The sequence below is a fragment of the Dipodomys merriami genome, unplaced genomic scaffold (genome assembly GCF_024711535.1).
Source record: "Dipodomys merriami isolate MVZ:Mamm:240054 unplaced genomic scaffold, mDipMer1.0.p SCAF_34, whole genome shotgun sequence".
NCBI classification, from domain to species: domain Eukaryota; kingdom Metazoa; phylum Chordata; class Mammalia; order Rodentia; family Heteromyidae; genus Dipodomys; species Dipodomys merriami.
In genome coordinates, this window is record NW_027204937.1 from 16563439 (window position 1) to 16586362 (window position 22924).

Below are 22924 nucleotides of genomic sequence, written 5' to 3' on the forward strand. Positions count from 1 at the left end.
TTTGATTCTGAATTATTTATTTAAGTTAGGAGTATAACATTGAGTCCAGTCAGAATAGAATAGGCACTTGGCCATCCCACTGTTAACATCACGCTAAGAAAATAACTTTTCATATTGCATTTCAACTGAAGTTAACACCGTTCTGGAAGAAAAAGTACCCTCGGGTCAAAGCTGTCAACATGAGAGGGCTTTATAGGCAATTTTTCCCAAAAAGATTCTGGCTTTTTAAGTGACCCCTTGATGCAAGGAGTGTTCCCAGCCCCAAGAATAGAAAGCACAAAGGCTTAGGGTCTTTACATCCCACTTGAGAGATACAGATATCTTGCTGTTTCATGTGACACTGAACTGAATGTCCCTTTGGGTCAGGAGCAGTAGCTCTGGTCTCACTGCTCTGAGAGGCAATGACCATAGTTACTGGCACCAAGTGTGAGACATACTGGCTAAAATGATCAAGTGTTTGGTGAGTCCACGTGGCACTCAAATCCACAGTGACACGAGGTAGTTGGAGAAGCAAGGTGGTCCATGGGCTTCTACCAGCCCACCCATTATCAGTTCCCATCCAAACATCCAGCTTGTCTTAGGAAACTCACAGATTGTGCAGAAATGTGCTACATGACAGGCAAGTACATCATGAAGTAGCCAGTAAGTGATGGGACATGCAAGTGACAAAGTTTCCAAATATCTTTCCCCATAATAAAATAATCTTAATAAGAAACATAATTTAAAGGAAGTGTCAAAAGCTGAGTGTAAAATCATAGCTGTAAACTCTATCAAAGTCAGAGTCTCTTGAAGAATCATTCCTGTTTAAAAAAACAAAAGAGCAATTACATGATTGTTAACATAGAAACATTAGAATATCCTCAGCAGCGCTGAGAAGCTATTTTTAATAGAACAGTAGTTGGAGCTATATTTCTAAATTCTACAGAATCACACAAAGACCTTGCAGTGACCTCTCCTTTGCCTAAATATAAGCACTCTTCCCACAGCTTCAGGCCCACCAGTGGGTAAGTCTCCATGTAATTATCCAAATGCCTTTACTGTTACTATCCTTTCTCTCATCCGTTTCTTAGATCAAACAAGCAGCCTATAGCAAAACCCCTTAGTGTGGGATATTAGTGAGGACATGGTATCACATGCACACCTAGCAGAGCAAGCAGCCTGCTCACCTCTCTAAAGTTAGCCCAGGTCAAGCAGCCAATCAACAAGGTACAAGGGGAATCAGTCAAGATCATAGCATCAGACCAGCCACTGGGTCAGCATCAGAGCCCCTCTAGAGAAGGATGCCTGGGACACAGGATCCAGATAGGGCTGCCCACCCCATGCCTTAGGGCAGAAACTATCTCACTCAGACCCTAGATTCCTGGTGCCCTCTCTGCCTTCTGGGCCCCTCAGAATCTGCAATTCATTCTGTCAACAGCCAACACTATAAACAGATTTCTACAACAGTGCCCATAGTTACTTCAACTTTATACTCACTAATGCTATCACTGTCAAGACAGACATTCAAAGTCTGTTCAATAACTGGACCAAGCTGGGTACAAGCAGTGTCAGTTCTGAAGCACTTCCAGTTAAGACCTTGAGGCCCTATGAAATGACATGCCATAACTGTAAGGCCCACTACTACACATATCCAGATTTATAGAGGGGCCTAAACACTTCCCCTAGTTGGCTCCAGAGAACCTGCATGCTGAAATGAGTCCCCAGAAGTACCCAGAGAATGATGTGGAGTGGCCAGCTAATACCCACACTGGCCTTACCACCACCAAATGCATGATAGTATTACAATGTTATTGCCATTTTTTTTAAAACTAAAGTTTGAAGGTATCACATTACCAGATCAATCATGATTTATCGATGGAAACTTGAGCTCAGTGATTTCCGAGTCGGGGGAGCTGCTCCCACTTCTGTCACTGTAGGTGTCCCTGTAGGATGTATAAGGTTTATTCCTCATCTCTCACCAGAATCTCACTTCTAACTCCCTGCTTTGTAGCTGCCATTACTACAGGGACATGTGTCCTCAACACAGCAGACATCTGTTGACCACAAACGGTTCTGAGACCACAGAGGGATTTGTTTGTTTTAATTAGGAGAGATAACCATTTTCTTTCAGTCTTGATCTGCTAACCATAGCAGCCAGATCTGGATAATGGCAGCAATGGGAAATAAATCCACTGGTTGGAGCCCACTCCTCATGGAAACCCAAAGTTTCTTTAACATGGACCCAAGGGGTCCTCTGCCAAACACGATCTGTTCAGCCTCATCACCAGAACCTGACCACTGCAGAGAAGGGGTCTGGCCAACATGAAGAGGAGCAGCTTAAAAGACTCCATGGGAAGACTCCATGGAAATGTGAGGAACATATGGCACCCATCTATGGACACCGCCCAGTTCTTCTTAGGGATTCACTAAGTGACACCTCACTGCAATACATGGTATGACCATGTCTCCCCCCCTCCCCCGCCACCACTCCCCCCCACGGCCAGTTTAGGGGCAAGAGAAGATGAGGCATTTGTTACTGAAGCAGTGTCCCCACCCACCTGGGAGAAAGCCTGCAGCCTTTCTGGAGGTAATGTGGGAGACGCCCCACAGAGGCCAGGAGAAGGCCAAAGTAGGGTGGGGAGGGCTTGATGGGCCTGGACAGGAACTCAGGGTGGTACTGAACCCCAACAAAGAAAGGATGATCTGAAACAAATTCAAAAGGATCCATTATGTATGTTGTACATTAGCATGAGACAAAATCTTCACTGTCCAGGTACTCACCCTCCAGCTCCACAATCTCCATCCTCTCGCCTTCAACATCTTGGCCAACAAACTTTAAGCCTTGCTCCTCCAAGCACTTTTTCAAGACTGGATTCACCTGGTGAAGCAGAACTATTAGGCCCCCGTTACCATCTTTCTAGAGTAGTAGAAAGGAAGGGATACGATTGCGTAATTCACCTCAAATCGGTGTCGGTGTCTCTCTTCCAAGTAGTCCACATCTCCATAAAGTTTCCCTGAGGTGGGGGAAAAAAAATCAGGCTGGCTGGAAGACTTCTGATTTTACCAAGGACTTATTCACAACCGCATTCTACTTCCTGGTTCACTTTAATGTCCACATAGCCAGGCCATATTAACCTTGCCAACCAAACTTGGTTAGTTGCTCTAGGCACAGCTTCAACTAATTCTCAGGCTTCAGAGAAACAGGCTTTCCAAACCCCCTCAAATGCAGAACTGCTCAAAGACAAAGCATTCTGCTGCTAGACACAGCCTAAAGAACAGACCAGGACCTACCAAGTGGCCAGTACCCAAAGAATAGTGTGAAGAAAGGAGATCATACAGAGCTACACAAACCTCTAAGGATGTCGAAGATCATCAGCACCTGGAGCTCTAGGCAAACAGGCTCTACCTATGCAAATGGCTGCTTTATTGACAGATGTTTGTGTGGCCTAGAGACTCGCAAACTAGGCTGCCTTAGATTCCCCCAGATAGATGCCAGGTGCTTCTGCTGATGGACTAAAGGCAGAATGTTCCCAGTAGGCAGGGAAAAAAAGCCTGCCTTACAGCAATTTTCTCAACTATTTTTTCTTCTCAAATTTCTCAAAAATTTTTATTTTCTATTAGTACTTTGTAAGGATTTTTTAAAAAAAAATCATCAGTGGGCTGGGAAGGTGGCTCAGTGGTAGAGTGCTTGCCTTTCATGCATGAGGCCCTGGGTTCAATTCCTCAGCACCACATAACAGAAAAAGCTGGAAGTGGCGCTGTGGCTCAAGTGGTAGAGCACTAGCCTTGAGCTGAAGAGCTGAGGGACAGTGCCCAGGCCCAGAGTTCAAGCCCCATGACCGACAAAAAAAAAAAAAAAAAAAACAAGTTCCACACAGTTCACCTTCATAGTAGAAATTAACAGTGCAATGAACCTAGATTTATTTACTGCCCACCCTCCCCCCCCACACACACACAGGCCCAAGGCCAGGCCAATAACCTCTGAGACCCACCTTGCTGCCCTGCACAGACAATACATCCTAAAAGGACATGAACTTGAGAAATGCAAGCAAGAACAAGAAAAAGCCACCCTTGGGGATGGGAAGGTGGCTCAGTGGTAGAGCACCTGCCTTGCATGCCTGAGGCCCTGGGTTCAATTCCTCAGCACCACATAAGCAAAAAGAAAAAAAGCCGGAAGTGGTGCTGTGGCTCAAGTGGTAGAGCACTAGCCTTGAGCTGAAGAGCTGAGGGACAGCGCCCAGGCCCAGAGTTCAGGCCTCACAACTGAACCCCCACCCCCCCCCAAAAAAAAAAAAAAAAAAAAAAACAGAAAAAGCCATACTGGCTCTTCTTAGCCACAGCACCACCCTAAGCCCCACGTCCTGGATAGGCCAATGTGGGGCAGCTCTTACTCATGACTGAGTTCTTGGTCTGGAACAGGGTTCTCCTCTTGCCCAGCCTCATGGTTCCGCCCATCTGCCCCGGGTTGTGTTCTGGCATATCTATGACCTGGAGATTTTCAGAAACAAACAAACAAACAAACAAACTACTAAACTTGGCTTCCATTAGGAGATAAGACCTCCTTCCTCCAATGAAGCACCCCCATAAGGAGGCTCTGCATATCCAGCCTTACTGCTGGGAATAATGCAAATCAATGAGCATAAAGTGGCAAGAACAGTGACTGGCATGTACTACATTCATACATAAATATGCCTCCTAAGGTTGTTACAGGAGGCAGGGAGAGAGCTATTTCCATCAAGATCAAGATCCCCTCTAGGTGGCTGCACCTGTGGGAAAGATAAGTAAGGAATGAAGACTAAGGAATGAAGACTAATGGTGAAAATTCAATGTTCTTATCTGTTAGGTCTTAGACACAGTGTCAGAGTACTCCCAAAGGGAACATTCTTCAGGAGGCAGCCACATGGCCTCACTGCCTGTCTCCGCCATCAACTATGTCATGAATGCCCTTCTACTCCTTTTGAGTTCTGGGAGATTCAAACACTTGACTCACCACAGGATGACTGGTCTTAGGGTCAAACTCTGTAGAATTGGCATCTGAAAAAGTAAAGTATTTGAGTTATGAAAATAGTTAAAACAAAACTGATTACTTGTAGTAGCTTCATTGCTAAGTACTGACTCATGATTTCCCCCAGTTTAAGGTCAAAGACCATAATAACTAGGGAACAAGGTAGGCATCAGTGGGTCATGCTGGTAATCCTAGCTACTCAGAAGGCTGAGATCCAAGGATCACAGTTCACAGCCAGCCTTGGGCAAGAAAGTCTATGAAACTTATTCCAATTAACCATTAAATAAAAAACAAAACCCAGAAGTGGAGCTGTGACTTAAGTGGTAAGAGTATTAGCATTGAGCACAAAAACTGGGATAGTACCCAGGCCCTGAGTTCAAGCCCCAGGACCAGCAGTACATGCGCACGCACGCACGCACGCACGCGCACACACGCACACACGCGCGCGCACACACACACACACACACACACACACACACACGCACACGCACACAAGCTAGACACAGCATTTTAAAATATCCAATATTCAATACAAACAGGTGAATTTTTTCCATGAAGCCTTTAACTTTCTGGGAAGTTAAGCTGTACAAAATTGAGAAATCAAAACCAATTATTTGAGAGCCAGTGGTCCATAGACCACCACCACAGAAGACTCCCAAGGTACTCGCGCCGGACCCAGAAAGGGTAAACAGAGACAGAAATCTTGGAGCTCAGAAACTGCACGAAGACCCTTCCCCCATCCCTTGCTGTCAGCGTGACTCTGTGCCAAACCGACAAAGTGACCTGTCCTGAAGTCGCCAGGGACCCCAAAGCCACAGCAGTCCATAGAATGCCAGCGCAGAAAATGCACATAGTGCCAGACCCGGACTGAATAACCAGAGACACAGACCATGAAACTCAGACCCGGAGCCCCCACCACCACCCGGCCCAGCCCACAATCATCTCAGGACACGGTGGCATGATTATCTCCATTGACGTGGAAAAGGCTTTTTGATAAAATACAACATCCATTCATGTTAAAAGCTCAGGAGAAAATAGGAATAGAAGGAACATTCCTTAAAACAATAAAAGCCATATGCAACAGACCAACAGCCAATATTATAATAAACAGGGAAAAACTACAACCAAAGGAAAGGATGCTCACTCTCTCCACGCCTCTTCAATATAGTTCTGGAATCTTAGCTAAAGCAAGAAAGGACAGTAAAGGGATCCCCATAGGGAAGGAAGAAATTCAACCATCCCTATTTGCAGATGACATATTATACCATAACGACCCCCAAACTCCTAGAGATTTGGCAAAGTAGAAGGATACAAAATCAACCCACAAAAATCATTTGCCTTTTTGTACACCAACAGTGTACAAGCAGAAAGGGAAATCAAGGGAAAAACCCCATTCACAATAACCTCAAAAAAAATAAAATATCTAGGAATTAACCTAACCAAAGATGTAAAGGAACTACTTAATGAAAACTATAAAAGCCTAAAGAAAGAAATCACAGAGAACACCAGGAAATGGAAAGACCTTCCATGTTCCTGGATAAGCAGAATATAGTGAAAATGTCCATACTGCCAAAAATGATATACAAATTCAGTGCAATAACCATCAAAATCCCAATGTCTTTCTTTACTGAATAGAGAAAACAATCCAAAAATTCATATGGAACAACAAAAGACCTAGAATAGCCAAAGCAATTCTAGGCAAAAGAAATACTGCAGGAGGGATCACGATACCAGATTTCAAGCTCTACTACAGAGCCATAACAAAGACAGCTTGCTATTGGCACAAAAACAGGCCTGAAGACCAACGGAACAGATTAGAAGATCTAGAAATTAAATCACATACCTATAGTCAGCTGATATTTGACAAAGGAGCCAAAGACATACAGTAGAAGAAGCATAACTTCTTCAACTATTGGTGCTGGGAAAACTGGGCGGCCACATGCAGAAAACTAAAAGTGGACCCTAGCCTTTCACCATGCACTAATATCAACTCAAAATGGATTAAAAATCTTAACATCAAACCTGGAACTGAAACTACTGCAGACAGAGTAGCAGAGACACTTGAACTTACAGACACAGGCAGGAAGAACTTCCTGAACAGAGTCCCAGGGTCACAAAAATTAGAGAGAGACTCAACAAATGGGACTACCTTAAAATTAAAAGTTTCTCCACAGCTAAAGACATAGCTACCAAACTAGAAAGACAGCCAACTAACTGGGAAAAAATATTTACCAGCAATATATCAGACAAGGTCCTAATATCCATTATATACAGGGAACTCAAGAAACTAATCTCTCCCAAATCTAACAAACTAATCATTAGCAAGGGAGCTAAAGAGAGACTTCTCAGAAGAAGAGATAAAAATGGCAAAGAAACACATGAGGAAATGTTCATCATCCCTGGATGTAAAGGAAATGTAAATAAAAACAACCCTTAGATACAACCTTACCCCGGTCAGAATGGCCTACATCCTAAATTCAGCTAATGACAAATGATGTGGAGAAAAAGGAACCCTATTACACTGCTGGTGGGAACGTACACTTAAAAAACACTTTGGAAAGCAGTCTGGAGTTACCTCAGAAAGCTAAACCTCTCCTATGACCCAGCCATACCACTCCTAGGTAACTACCCTGAGCAACAGGAACCAGGATACAGGACACATGCACCTTCATGTTCATTGTAGTACTGTTCACAACAGCCAAGATATGGAAACAACCCAGATGCCCCACTATAGATGAATGGATCTAAAAAGTGTAATCTAAAAAGTTGTATTGTCAAAGCTCATAGAATTCACAAACATTATAGACCATAATGACAATTTGCCTTGTGAAGGTTAAAATGTATCTGACTTAAGTATCCCTATCTCACAATACTATGAAATTCGTGAAATTTATGTAATTAGTTAATCTCAATAAAAAATTATTTAAATGTGTCCATTACAACAGTTCTTACATTCTTACAATCGTATTTGATTTTGGGGGGGAATACTAGGGTTTCAACTCAAGGCCTCACCCTTGAGCCATGCCCCCAACCTTTTTAAGCTTTAGTTTTCAGATAGACTCTTGTACATTTTTCCCAGCAATGACCTCAGACTGCGATCATCTTAACCCTGCTGCCTGCACAGCTGGAACCACAGGCATATACCAAAATGTTGGCCCAGTGTATTCTTTGAGAAAGAGCCTTGCTAACTTTTTTTTTGAGTGCTCACCTGAAACCATGAGTCTCCACCTCCCAAGTGCTGGGATTATATCTGTGAGGAGTTGTGCTTGACTTCTACTTTTACTCTCAGCATCTCATATGCTGCCCTGCTCTAAACTGCTATGTCAGAAAGTAAGTAAATGATTTCAGTACAAATAACCTTTTGGTCCCGTACTGAAAACATCCAGCGGAATCATCCAGAGAACAGTGAGAGGTGAACAGCCAAGGCTGTTAAAGCCAGTGAGTTTTCAGGTGGTCACTGCAGTGATCTACAGTTCGTAGATAGATCTGATGTTTTAGCATTTCCAATTTGCCCACACTGCTAGGGATGGTGTGCATGCATTATTTCACCAAATTTTTTAACTGGGAAGTAGGTGGTCCCATATTTTTCCTCCCAATCTACAGAAGAAACAAAGCCCCAGGAAAGCTAGGCAAGTTGCCTAAAATCAGCATCCTAAGAGATAAAGCCAGAACTAGAGTCCAGGTCCTTCCTTCAGCCCCAGAGTCTGTTTCTAACTACTATGCAGGCCTGGTAGGCCAGGGGCTTCCTGCTGGGCACCAGAACAGGAGCTGCAGGAGCCAAAGGACATCTGGCTCAGCTGTGTGGAGGAGGTTGTGGCACTTTGGTGGGAGAAGCAGCCCTGCTCCCAGCCACCAACATGCCACACCATTTCAGCCACTTGGGAATAGTTACACCAGAATCAGTGTCCAAACGCACTTACCTTGCCATCCCAGCACATTTCTTGAGAATTCAACCACAGCCAACTGCATTCCTAAGCACACACCTTCCAAACAGGGAAAAGCAAATGAAACTGAGAGAAGCAGTTCCCACACACACCCCTAGGCTGCCAAGGACTGTGTCATGCAAGGTCATTTCCCACATGCACAAGCACCCCCTGGCTCCTGTGCTAGCTGATTTATCTGTCCATGAAGATTCTAGGTTCTATAGTCAGCCTGAGAAAGAGGCAATATTCCACCCAGTACTTTAACATTCAGCTTTCCTTACCTTCACTCATTCAATTCTCATTTACAATTGATGAAGCTGGAAATTAACTAAACTCCATCTCATAGTTCTGTAAATTCCTAATCGATAGTTCATTCTCCCACAATTCTAAGCTATCTACATGTGCTCATCAACTCCATTTAAACAGCCTACATTTCTCCCCAAGAGAACCAGAGGCTTTCCATTCTCATTCAACAGACAGCATGTGAGTCGAGGCACTGTGTCTGTGACTTAGTTTCCCTATACCCTGGCCCCACCTCTTCCTCTGGGTACCTTCTCTTCCTCCTTCCTCCACAGAGTAAGGAGGGCATGGCAAAGCACCTTACCCAAAAAAGGCTTTTTCTGTTTCCGAGCCCAGGCAATTGCTTGGATTTTTCCTTCTGTCCCTCGAACACCAAATCCTCCTGGAACCAGTATTCCACTGCACGAGAGAAAACCACAAGGCATTGGGCTCTACCCAGCCCATAGTAACCTCAAAGCAGCCATGGTGGAGTGACTGGTTTCCTCTTAGTTACTTGGAGACCGCCAAGTAGCTGCATTGGTAACACTACAAACTTAGCTAAGTGAAACTCTGAATATGGGCACATAAGAACTATAATGGTGCTACTGCACTTGACACAAGTACTTTGTGCATAATTTTCTTTTTTTGCCGACCTGGGGCTTGAACTCCGGGGTCTAGGCACTGTCCTTGAGCTTTTGTGCTCAAGGCTAACATTATACCACTTAGAGCCACAATTCCATTTCTGGCTTTTAGGTTGATAAGAGTCTCATAGACTTTCTTGCCCCAGATCTCAGTCGCCTGATTTATATTTAACAGTATTGGTAGGCTGTGTGTGTGTGTGTGTGTGTGCGGTCATGGGGCTTGAACTCTGGGCCTGAGCGCTATCCCTCAGCTCTTCAGCTCAAGACTAGCGCTCTACCACTTGAGCCACTGCGCCACTTCCTAGGCTGTGTTTTTTAAGTCACACAATAGGTCATCTGTGTAATAATGAAAAGACGTTTAACAAATAGGTTGCTTAGCACTAGCAGACAAGACCATGATATCAACAAACGCATGGGCAGAGCCCACACTTACTGAGCACTGCAGAGCTTCTGCCATGCTTCGTGGTAGCGTACCGGCTCCTCCTGCAGAGTGCTGGGTTCCAGGTCTGTGGAGTCAATGTACTGCAGGGAGACAACAAGCAGCTGGTGACTTTTATGTGTCATTACCAATGTCCCACCTCCCTCCGTTTTGGTTTTCAAGTCATAACATATTTAAATTTAATAATAATTTAAAATTTTAACTTTATTTTAAAACGAGCTTCAAAATCTTATCTCTGCTAAGCCACTGCAAAGTATCTTCTGTTCAACTTCCCCCCCATGCCCGGTTACCCCATTTTCATCTGTATGAAGTATGATCCACATACAATAAGGTAAAACCTTTTTAAGTGCATGCCTTCGTGGTTTGTCCATGTACAGACATGAAGGTATGACCACCACCTCAATCAAGATAAAGTACCACTATCCCAAAACTCCCCATCTGCCAATCTGCAATTCCCTCTCTGCTTCCCACTCCAGACAACCCCAGAGGCTAACTTCTTAGTTTAGTTTGTCTTCAAAAACGCATATGAATAAAGCCAAACAATATGTAGTTTTTGGTGTGTGTCTGTCTTGGTTTACTCAATATGTTTTTGAGATCCAACACTACATTTATCTGGTTGGTTTTTTATTGCTGAGTAGTTTTTCATTGTATAGCTACTCCACAATCCAATTGCTGATACTCTATTGTCACCTGTAGAGATGGGCAAGGCTGTGTCCCAACACACCACCGGCTCAGCTCTGCCTGTCATGACCCAGGCAGAACAGATACAGGGAAGGTTTTCAATGGCAACATGCCTCTACCTGCCAGGCCCATGGGCACTGGGATTCAGATCCAGGCACTTGGTTTCTCTCTGTATCTACTCTGACCACTTTTTCTTTGCTATTTCCAGAAACTTCTGTTTTCTCAGAGCCCAAAGCCAATCAAGTTTCTTATCACTAAAAAGAAATCCAGGGCTTCAAAAACATAGAACAGATATGCATGCATCATCCACAAAAACACCAACTACTTCCGTTTGCCTCTTGGCTACACCTGCATCACTCCTTTACCTTGATTTCCAACTTGTGGTTGATGGCCAATGCAGAATGCTCCAGAGCTTTAATGACAGAGGCATAGGAGTCCGAGAACTTGGTGTATTTGCCCACAAGGGCAATCGAGCAGGTTTCCAGCAAGCGATCATACCTAGCAAACAAGTCAAGAAACACTCAACAATTTGGAATGTACACACCTTCATGAGACCATAATGGCTTTTGTTATACAGGAAAAATATGCCTAGGAAGAATCCAGTGGGAGTGAACATCACTTGAGGGCTGTGTACAAACAGGTCAAAAGGAAGCAACCTTCAGAACAGGGCAGGACGTGTAAAGAAAGTAAGATTAGAGAAACCCTTGTAAAGAGACAGATTCAAAATCTCACAGAAATGTTTTTAAAAATATCTCAATCTCAAAGGGGCTGGGGAACTAAACAGACATGAACAGACAATTCACAAGAGTTAATATGATAAAAAGAAAAGTGAAATTATAGAATATTTACAAAAGAAAGCTCTACCCAATTTCTATTGTAAAGTATAATTAGTAACAGCAAAACGATTATGTTTTATAAAATTAGGGCAATAAAACTGTGGATCACTTGGGTAGCTTCATGTAAAAATATACACATAAATGAAGACTAAAAGGGAAAAAACATCAAGATGAAAATAACTGCCACCAAGCAATGGAATAAATGCACCCTTCTGCACGGGTTTATATTGCTGTCATGGTGACACTGCTGTCACCACAGTGAACCATACCTTGCTCTGAGGAACTATCTCAGAATCAGAGAACAACAGAGCTTTAGGAGAAGATGGTGGCAGAACTTCCCTGCTGATTCTTTTCTGTATTATCAAGCATAGCTCAGAAATCAGCAAAGCTAATTAGAAGTACTCCAGGCAAGACCAGCCATTCACCTGTGTTTGAGGAATGCAGGCTGACCAACTGCCACTGGATGCGTGTGTGCTGGCTATCTGTGTGATAACAGACAAATGTATGTAATTGAACTCACTGCCTGGAAAACTGGGAACTGGCCAAGCCCTGCAAGAACCTCATCTGTGCTGTGCAACAGAATCCATCCCCAGCACTCGGAGCACTTTTTAAACATACAGGCCTTTTCAAGGCCTGAGGGGCTCCAGCATAAATTAATCCTCTGCAGTGTGACAAAAAAGCAAGAAGGCTGGCACTGCCAGCTCCTGGGAGGCTGACCTGTCTGCCATCTCTTTCCACTTCATCAGCATCTTTCGTGGCTGCCTCTCAATAGGAAGATCCAGCCTCCGAAGGAAATAGTCCACAACCCCTTGCTCTTCTAACAACAAGGGGACCCGGTATATGGATGAGACATCATGGACGCAGATCACCTGTTCAAACAACAAAAACAAATTATTAGTGCTCTAACAAGAACAAACCGGGCGATGGCCTCCTACTAGTAATGTGACTGGAAAAAAAATTCTCAGTTTGGAAACGGAAAAAGGTCATGTTCTAGAAAAAGATGAATTGCCAAAACTGACTCAAGAAGAATGATTAGAAAATTATTGGCTTTTATGAACATGGATACCCAAATCCGGAAGGAAGGAAGGAAGGAAGGAAGGAAGGAAGGAAGGAAGGAAGGAAGGAAGGAAGGGAGGGAGGGAGGGAGGGAGGGAGGGAGGGAGGGAGGGGACAGAAGGAGGCTAAGAAAGGAAAGCATTGGGCGGGGGAGCGGGGAGGATTGGGGGGGCAGGGGGAGGATGGGAAGGGATGGGAAGGGGAAACAAAGGAGGAGGCTACAATGCTTGATAAGAAATGTACTCATTATCTTGCCCATGTAATTGTAACCCCTCTGTACAGTATTTTCACAATAAAAAAAATAAAAAAAAAAAAAAAAAAGAAAGGGAAGCACTGGTGTGGTGATACAAACTTGTAATCTCAGCAGTAAGACAGGATCACAGTGATGCATGCCTATAATCACAGCTACTCAGGAGGCAGACATTGTGGGGATATCACACTTTAAGGCCAGCCCAGGCAAAGAGTTAACAAAACTTCATCTAGCCCCTCACCCTCCCAATAAAGAGTAGACACAGTATCTGCATCTGTTATACCAGCTATGTGGTAGGTGTAAGTCAGATCACAATCCAAGCAAAAAATGCAAGATCCTAACTAAAGCAAATTGAGCTGATACCATGGCTCAAGTGGTAGAGTAAATTGCCTAGGGAGCACAAAGCCCTAAGTTCAAACCCCAGTATCACAAATTAAAGAAAAACAGTAAGAATTGATTTAATCCCCAGCATTATACACACAAAGAAACACATACACACAGATATAGATGATAGACAGACAGACCTCACCATAGGCTAGTCCTAAAGAAATGGGGCTAGATATTCATATATAAAAAAGATAAATTCCAATCCTTACCTTACATTATTATAAACAATTATAAATTCAAAATAGATCATGCAAGATCTAAAACTACAAAACTTTGTTGTGAGTCTTGAACTCAGGGCTCAACTCTGTCCCTGAGCTCTTTTTGCTTAAGGCTAGTGTTCTACCACTTTAAGCCACAGCTCCACTTCTGATTTTCTGGTGGTTAATTGGAGATAAATCTCAGACTTTCCTACTCCAGCTGGCTTTGAACCACAATCCTCAGATCTCAGCCTCCTGAGTAGCTAGGATTACAGGCACGAACCACCAGCACCCAGCTACTTGCCATGTTTTTAATAGTGAATACCTTTAGTGAAAAGCAACTCTGCTACAGAACTGAATTGATTTCATTTGCTAGAAAATATGCAAAATAATTAAAGTGCACAATAAAGGACTGTTGAGAAAACAAAATTTCTGTGCATTCATGACTTCAGTATGAAACAGAACCCCTCTGCCCAACTGAACTTCTGGCTCAGGAGTCACACCCCAGGGCCCTGGCCTACACTGAGGCCTGAACCATCTTGGAGAAGTAGGCTATCAAGGTAAGCAGCACGGCCTTTCCTTCTGCTCTCTTCACACCAAGGCAAGGCCAATGGTTTCTCACACTGCTCTCCCCTGACCTCAAAATCTCTTAAGTAGATTACTCTTACTTTAACCACCAACTGCACTGTTCACTCCTCAGACCAGCTGGGCACTCCTCATCCTCAAACCGTCCAGTAGTAAGACAAACTTTTCTTAACTGTGTCCTGAAACTCCTCAACTTCTACTTCCCTTCTAGTCTGCTTCAAGCTATGGTTTGAAATGGTTTGGCATTCCCAAGGGATCACATGATTGGAGTTTTGGACCAGGGATGGCAGTATGGCAAGGTGCTGTAGCTCCTGTAAAGCTTGAGCCCTTGGGGGGGCTCTGCCCTCAAAAAGGTATTTTTCTTTTGAACCTTTGGATTCTCACAAGCAACCTGGCCCCACCCTCTCTCTGCTTCCTCACTGGTGATTGGATCCTTCCTCCATACATGCTCTGTCATTGGCCTTCCTGGACCTATGCTGTGTGGACATGCAGCCTCCCAAACAGAAAACTAAATCTCTTTTCTTTTCTAAACTTTTTTCTTTACTAAGTTGCTACCTCACTATTATGGTGTTCAAAAGGTAACTAATACAATGACTGATACACAACCCCAAGTTGGCATCACTAGAATTTCCACAATAAGCACCACACTTAAGATACATTACAGGTTCCCAAGTTTTGGATTTTTCCGCACCATAAGTTACCTCTATTAATAAATTACAAACAAGTCAGGTGCCGGTGGCTCACACCTATAATCCTAGCTACTCAGGAGGCTGAGATTTGAAGATTGTGGCTCAAAGCCAGCCCAGGCAGGAAAAGCCATGAAACTCTTATCTCCAATAAACCACCAGAAAACTGGAAGTGCCCCTGTGGCTCAAGGGGTAGAGTGCTAGCCTTGAGCTGAAGAGCTGAGGGACAGCGCCCAGGCCCAGAGTTCAAGCCCCATGACCAACAAAAAAATAAATAAATTACAAACAGATTAAAAGGTATACAAGAACCTATACACCAGATACATAAGGTTGAATGCCATGGCCCTTTCCTTCCAGAAGTTGTCACAGCCTGTGAGGGGAAACACACATAAACACACAATACGTGCATACATGCCCATGCACATATTTGTACACACACATCTAGATTCACACTAACTAGCATGTGTCACTAAGTCCAGAGAAGTGATGAGTCCTGAGGGTTGAAGAAGATACACATAAGGCTTGTCAGACGATACTATGTCTAGCTATACAAAATGATTTGACAAAAAACGAATGCAACACTGCCACAAGAACTGAGCAGAGTCTTGACAGAAATTACTAGCAGGTACAAAAGCAGAGCCAGAGCACTCAGGAGGCTGAGGCAAGACGATCATTGAGTATTAGGTTAACCTGGGCTACTTAGCAAGACCCTGTCTAAAACACCAAAAACTTAGAATGTAGCTCAGTGGCAAAGTACTTGTCTAGAATGCAAAAGGCCCTAGTCAAAAAAAGAAAAAAAAAGAGCAATAGAACTAGAGTGGAGCTTTAGGTGAATTAAATTTAGTCTGTACAGAGCATAAAGAAAAGGAATGGAACACAGAGAGGCAAAAGATGACCACAAAAGATGTTTAAGGAACCACAAGTAGATGATGGTCATTCATAGAGCCAGTGGGGGTCAGTTCTGGGTGATGCTAACTACAAGTTAACAACACCAAGCCTCATAAATTGATTGTGGTCAAGAGGCTTCCGACAATTAGAAGCAGAGATGGAAATGTCCACTCACTTGTTCAGGTTCCACATGGCAGAACATGGATATTTTCTCTTTCACAGATGTGTCAAGAGGATTTGAGCACCTGCACACGACCTGCAGTAAAAATAAATAAGAGGAAGGGTTACCAAACTGACTGAATTAAAACAAATAGACCTAACATTGTGAAGCTGAACAAAAATGCTAGCTCCCAGAATAAGGCACACAATCAACAAAAATATTACCTATTTTCAGAGCAGAGGAAAACCCTAAATGGATGGCAATACAAATTAAGTGAGTGAGTGACCTGCAGGAGCCAACTATGCATTTCTCAGTTTCTGAATATTTTTACAGAAGCAAAAGGGGAAAGCACTAAATCTATTTTCTCTACCATCAACAGCATAAAAGCCTGGCAAGAAGACTAAGGTCCTTCCTGTCATGAAGTGTGACTTCAACTTTCCCAGTGAAAGCAAGCAATCAGAAAATCTTACCAGGTCTGGGGAAAGTCCAAGCCCTCGAAGTTCCCGAACACTGTTCTGGGTGGGTTTTGTCTTCTGTTCCCCTGTTGAACTTGGCTATTGTACCAAAGGAAGGAAGGAGGGAAGGAGGGAGGGAGGGAGGAAATGGAGGGAGGGAAGGAGGGAGGGAGGGAGGGAGGGAAGGAAGGAAGGAAGGAAGAGGGGAAGGGAGGAAGAGGGGAAGGGAGGAAGAGGGGAAGGGAGGGAGGGAGGGAGGGAGGGAAGGAGGAGGAAGGGAGGGAAGGAGGAGGAAGGGAGAGAAGGAAGGAAGGAAAGCAAGAGTTAATTTTTCTATTAACAGGATAGTGTCTGTCACAACTATCTGACTTTACTGTTTGGGGGCAAAAATAGTCACAAACAGCACATCAACAAGTAGATGTGGCTCTATTTCCATAAAATCTTACTAAAACAGGCAGTAGGTAGCCTCAGCCCCTAGGCCACAGTTTGCTGACCCCAGGTTCAGGTAACACTTCCTCCCTCATGTCTCTGTTCTTATTTTCTGGAAATCCAATTGTTCAGATATTAGTTCTCTTTCTTTCCTTCTTTCCTTCCTTCTTTCTTTCTTTCTTATTCTCCTTTTCTCTCCTCCTTTCAGTCCTTTGGTCTCTGCCCTACTTTCCTCAACTTTCTTCCTCTTAACTTTGTTTTCACCTTTATTACCCGATTCTTAATCTCCAAGAATTCTTCCCTGTCTTATGTTCCCTTCTTAGAGCACTTGTTTCTTGTTTAACACATGTAGTTTATCTCCCTTAATCCACTTCAAAGCAAACTAGAAGCTCTGTGTGAGGGGAAGAGGAGGATCACTGTGGGTACTACAGTGCTGTCCATTTCACTAAGCTGGTCATACATCAAAGGAGACTTTTATCTCTCTTGTGGAAGGACCAAGCCTGGCTATGATCACATTGAGAACCAAGAGGAAGAAGGCAAGGTGTCTTCGCAGCATAATGTGTCTATAGTTCAGCATCACTGCCCTCAATTGTTCCCATTGTTGGGCGGTTTGTCCCAAACCCTCCACAGGGCTAATGTGCACACCTCTTCTGAAAGAACAACTACAATGGCAGGCCCTACCCTCACCCCACTACCTAGTGGCACTAACCCTGAGCCTGTGAAAGTTCTGCAGGGCCAAAAGGGCAGCTTCTTTGCTTCCCAGACTACAAAATTAGTTAGCATTCCCAGGCCTGCTAGGACAGTTGCTTCGGTGCACATGCTTTCTGGATTTTTTTGTTCATGTTGTTTTTTTCCTAAGTTTTACTAGGGTTTGAACTACAAGTACTATTACCAGGTAATAAATAAAAATCAACTTCTCAAAGCCAGGCGCCGGTGGCTCATGCCTGTAATCCTAGCTACCCAGGAGGCTGAGATTTGAGGATCACGGTTCAAAAAGCCAGCCCAGGCGGGAAAGTCTGTGAGACTCTTATCTCCAATAAACCACTAGAAAACCAGAAGTGGCTCTGTGGCTCAAGCCGTAGAGTACTCGCCTTGAGCTGAAGAGCGCAAGGACAGTGCCCAAGCCCAGAGTTCAAGCCCCACAACCAACCAAAAAAAAAAAAAACCCAACCTCTCGTCACCCAAAGTCAAACTTACCTTAAGTCAAAATGCCTCACCTGAGGAACTAGACTGACATGGATATTGCAAAAGTTCTCCCTCTTGACCTTGAACTGAAACTGGCGGAAGGCCTCGATAAAGGGCATGCTCTCGATGTCTCCCACTGTCCCACCAAGCTAGAACAGAAGTACCATGTTAGAGGTCAAGCACCTTCCCCTGGTTGTTTCCTCCTCTCTTATCTGCTCTGTGTCAACCACGTGAGCAGTAACTGTCAATGCACATCCCTCCCCAAGAATGTCAGTCACTAGACACTTCTTTGGGCTGAAGATGACTCTTTGGATAGGCTCACAATTCTCTTACGATCTTGCCATGGCATTTCAAGAGAAAGGTCAACAAGAAAGAGCCACAAAGAAAAAAATCTAGGCTTATTTCCTTAGTTTACTATACTTTTCCTATTAAAAAGCACCAGTTATAAACAAACTACTGGAACTTTTGATTTTTCCAATTTTGAAAGGACACTGAAATCCAGCAGCTGGGATCAGCAGAGAGGAAAAGGAAAAGGGAAGCAAAGGAAGCCCATTCAGGGATGACTGTTCTGCCAAGAGGAAAGCAAAGGTCTGGCTAGGCATAATGATGCACAACTACAATCCCAACACTTAGAAGGAAAAAGGATCTCAAATTCCAGGATAACCTAGGCTCCACAGCAAGATCCAATCTCAAAAAGAAAAAATCAGTAAAAATCAGTAAAGACAAGAAAGCAAAGGTCAGCCATCCCCAAGAGAAGGATGAAAATGTGTCTTGTCACTACTGCTGGCAGTCAGAGTTGAATGAACCCATACATGTTGGAAAAAGAGCATCAACTGCATGAGAACTGCATTCTTCCGTGTGCCCTTCTCCATGCCCTTCTGCCATGAGAAGCATGCTACAGACAGAGAAGAAGTCAAGAGCTTATCGGGGGATGGTCCCACCAGGCATTATGGCCAACTAAGGAAGAGGAATGAGTGCAACTGTTCACATACTTGGAAATCACACAAACCTCAATAACACAGACTTGAGGCTCTAGACCATCTTCATCCACAGGTATTAGTGCCTGCCTCATCACCCATTCTTGGATCGCATCTGTGATGTGAGGGACAACTGCAGGAGAGAGAAGAAACTATAACTTACTTTTGGGCAGCATTCACTGAGGTACGTATACTTGGTTTTAAACTGCTACACTCAACCTAGACAGAGTAGCAATTGGATCATAAAAATACCTAGGAGGCATCCATTAAATGGCCTCAACAAATACCTGGGCCACACTTCCTTCTCTCAGATTTCTAAGTTGTGGCCAGAAGCAATAGAAGGGAACAAAGTTGAGAGCCGCCTGAACCACCTTGAAGCACACAGACATGAAAGACCACATGGCCACACTGCTACTGCTACTCACAGCCCAGGCTGGAGGTGGGCACATCACACCTGAGTGCCTTTCCAGCACCCTGGCCTGATCTGTTTCCAAGTCACTGATGCATAGGCAAGCCTTCAGGGCATAGCATCTGGGGCCTAGATGCAAATCTCAGTTCATTGAATCACTGGCCCAATTATTTACCTTTATTTTGGTGCCAGTACTAGGGCTTGCACTTAGGGTATCAAACTCTTGCTTGGCTTTTTTTCACTCAAGGCTGGTGTTTTACCACTTGAGCCATACCTCTATACATTTTGCTTTTTGGTGGTTAATTGGAGACACAAGTCTCATAGAGGGCTGGGAAGGTGGCTCAGTGGTAGAGCGCTTGCCTTGCATGCATGAGGCCCTTGGGTTCGATTCCTCAGCACCACATAAGCAGAAAAAAAAAGCTGGAAGTAGTGCTGTGGCTCAAGTGGTAGAGTGCTAGCCTTGAGCTGAAGAGCTGAGGGACAGCGCCCAGGCTCAGAGTTCAGGCCCCACGACCTGACCCCCCCCCCAAAAAAAAAGTCTCATAGATTCCCCTGCCTAGGCTGGCTTCAAACTGTAATTCTCAATCTCAGCCTCTTGAATAGGTAGGATTACAGGCATGAGCCAGCAGCATCTGGTTACTTATTCTTAAACCTAGTTTCTCTATCTGCTAAGTGGAGGTAACAGGTCCTACTTTATCAAGTAGTAAAAATGTTTGCCAATACCCTTGCATACCAGAGCTCAATAACTCATAGTTGTTGGGCTCAGACTACAAGTTCCTAAGAAACAAAGACATTTTTTTTTGTTGGTCATGGGGCTTGAATTCAGGGCCTGAGCGCTGTCCCTTAGCTTTTTTTTTTTTTTTTTTTGGTCGGTCATGGGGCTTGAACTCTGGGCCTGGGCACTGTCCCTCAGCTCTTCAGCTCAAGGCAAGCGCTCTACCACTTGAGCTACAGCGCCACTTCCTGTTTCCTGGTGGTTTATTGGAGATAGGAGTCTCACGGTCTCTCCTGCCCGGGCTGGCTTTGAACTGCAAACCTCAGATCTCAGCCTCCTGAGTAGCTAGGATTACAGGTGTGAGCCACCAGCGCCCGGCTGTCCCTTAGCTTTTTGCTCAAGGCTCTACCACTTAGAGCCACAGCTCCACTTCTGGTTTTCTGGTGGTTAATTGGAGGTAAGAGTCTCACAGGTTTTTCTGCGCTGGCTGATTCTGAACCATGATCCTCAGATCTCAGTCTCCTGAGTAGCTAGGATTACAGGCATGAGCCACCAGTGCCTGGCCAACAACATATTTTAATTTCAGTAATCTGGGTTTGCACAGTAGTAGCTGGTACACAGGATTTATTGTCTAATCCATACACAGCAGTCAAAGTGATCTTTCGAGACTGCAAATCAGAATTCATGATTCCTATATTTACCCTCTCTAATGCTTCACAGCAGAGCCACATCCTAACTTCTGGCATGGTTCAGCAGGACTAACTAACCAACCTTTCTGACTGTCTCCTAAGACCACTCTGCCTCAACTATACAAACCTTCCCTCCACTTGACCAACTGAAGCATCTGTGGCCTGTGGCCTCTTTTCATGACTGGTTCCTCAGCTCAAATATCTTGCCTCATTTCATTTATTTCCTCCATCTTGTTTTTATCTTTTGTTGGGGAGATGGGGCAATGCTGGGGCTTAAACTCAGGGCCTTGCTTTTCTTGCTTGGCTTTTTGGTTCAGGGCTGTTACTCTACCCCTTGAGCCATACCTCCATTCCACCTTTTTTGCTGGTTAATTGGAAATAAGAACCTTCTTTGGCTGGGCACTAGTGGCTCACTTCTGTAATCCTAGCTATACTCAGGAGGCTGAGATCTGAGGATCTTGGTTCAAAGACAACCTTGGCAGAAAAGTCTTATTTCCAATTAACCACTCATAAACTGGAAGTAGAACTATGGCTCCAAGTGGTAGAGTGCTAGCCTTGAACAAAAGAGCTCAGGGTTAGCTCCCAGGCCCTGAGTAGCTCCACAACCACAAAAAAAAAAAAAAAAGAACCTTCTTTGCCTGGCAGGCTGCAGAACCTCTGATCCTCACATCTTAGCCTCCAGAGTAGAGAGGATTATAGGTATGGGCCACACAAGCACATTTTAAGATTTTAAATCTGAAACATAAATAAATTTGTATTACCTTGGACAGTTTTCCCCAAGTAATCTCCTTTTCGTTCCTTGTTAATGACATACTGATATATCTTCCCCGTGGTCAGATTATTGTCCTTGGTGAGGCGGATATCAAGGAATCGCTCATAGTTCCCCAGATCAAGGTCAACTTCACCACCATCATCCAGCACAAAAACTTCACCTGCAGTGAACAGTGAGTACAAAGAGGTGAGTCAAAATTTACCATGGTATAACTAAGTCCTGAAATATAAACATCAAGCCAGAACAAAGTCTGCATTAATTTGACACAAAGCAGAGAAATCTATTTTTACAAAGCTAAATAAATATGTCATGAAAAAGAAAAAGAAAAAGAACCAGGGCTGGGAATTGTGGCTTAGTGGTAGAGAGAATGCCTAACATGCATGAAACCCTGGGTTTGATTCCTCAGCACCACATGAACAGAAAAGCCAGAAGTGGCGCTGTGGCTCAAGTGATTAGAGTGCTAGCCTTATACAAAGGAAGCTCAGGGACAGTGGCCAGGCCCTGAGTTCAAGCCCCAGGATTGGCCAAAAAAAAAAAAAAGGAAAGAAAAGAAAATGACCAAACATCCTCCAAATCGAAACTTCATACTTCCAGCTAAAGTTCACTGTTTATCAGGAAGTTATAAAATACTGTGGGATGAACATATAACATATGAGCACCGTTATATATTACAGACTGTGATAGACAATTTGCTCCAGGAAAGCTAGAATGAACTTGTGACTTTAAATGAGCATCATTATTCCACAATACTGTGAATTTCCGGAAATTAAGTAATCACTTAATCACAATCAAAAAAAAAAAAAAAAAAAAGAACCTTGGGGAAGGGAGGGAGGGAGGGGATGGTAGGGGGAAAACAATGGAGGGGGTAACAATGTTCAAGAGGAAGTGTACTCATTACCTCACTCATGTAACTGTAACCCTCTGTATAGTATCTTTACAATAAAAAAATTAAAAAAAAAAAAATACTGTGGGATGAAGGGAAAGAATGCCAATCCTCAAGGGAATAAAGGCACTGCATAGAAAGATCGAGAAAGAGCCCTGTCTCCTTCCTGAGTAGAATAATGTCAGAAGCACAGTGCTATTCCAAACAACTATAATGTAGGCATAGGAAGGTAGTGTTGATTATAAAACCCTGCTTCTGAGCAACACTTTAGGTAAACAGAACTATGAAATGCCTGTTCCACATTCTTCTGTTTCACATTCATTCCTTGCAACTTCATTTCAGTGATGTTGTCTAGAATGACTCATTTCTACCATCACAAGGGATAAGCTCAAAATCAGGATATTCTCCCCATCAGAGA

The 22924-nt window shown here is 43.8% G+C and overlaps 1 protein-coding gene across 2 annotated transcripts in view; it reads right to left on the bottom strand.

Moving 5' to 3' along the window:
* Positions 1-22924, bottom strand: part of LOC138803468 (CTP synthase 1) — a 29844-nt gene continuing 6920 nt past the window's right edge. For both annotated transcript variants that reach the window (XM_069987538.1, XM_069987539.1), the window contains exons 3-19: positions 21613-21783; positions 19071-19171; positions 18094-18210; positions 16463-16546; positions 16008-16088; positions 12501-12652; positions 11313-11445; positions 10261-10349; positions 9512-9606; positions 8905-8967; positions 4970-5013; positions 4371-4467; positions 2938-2993; positions 2761-2857; positions 2538-2682; positions 1834-1922; positions 1-800 (exon numbers count right to left, since the gene is read on the bottom strand). In XM_069987538.1, coding sequence (XP_069843639.1) covers positions 1838-1922; positions 2538-2682; positions 2761-2857; positions 2938-2993; positions 4371-4467; positions 4970-5013; positions 8905-8967; positions 9512-9606; positions 10261-10349; positions 11313-11445; positions 12501-12652; positions 16008-16088; positions 16463-16546; positions 18094-18210; positions 19071-19171; positions 21613-21783 — 1610 coding nt within the window. In that variant the 3' untranslated portion in view covers positions 1-800; positions 1834-1837. The remainder of the gene's footprint in view (positions 801-1833; positions 1923-2537; positions 2683-2760; positions 2858-2937; positions 2994-4370; positions 4468-4969; positions 5014-8904; positions 8968-9511; positions 9607-10260; positions 10350-11312; positions 11446-12500; positions 12653-16007; positions 16089-16462; positions 16547-18093; positions 18211-19070; positions 19172-21612; positions 21784-22924) is intronic.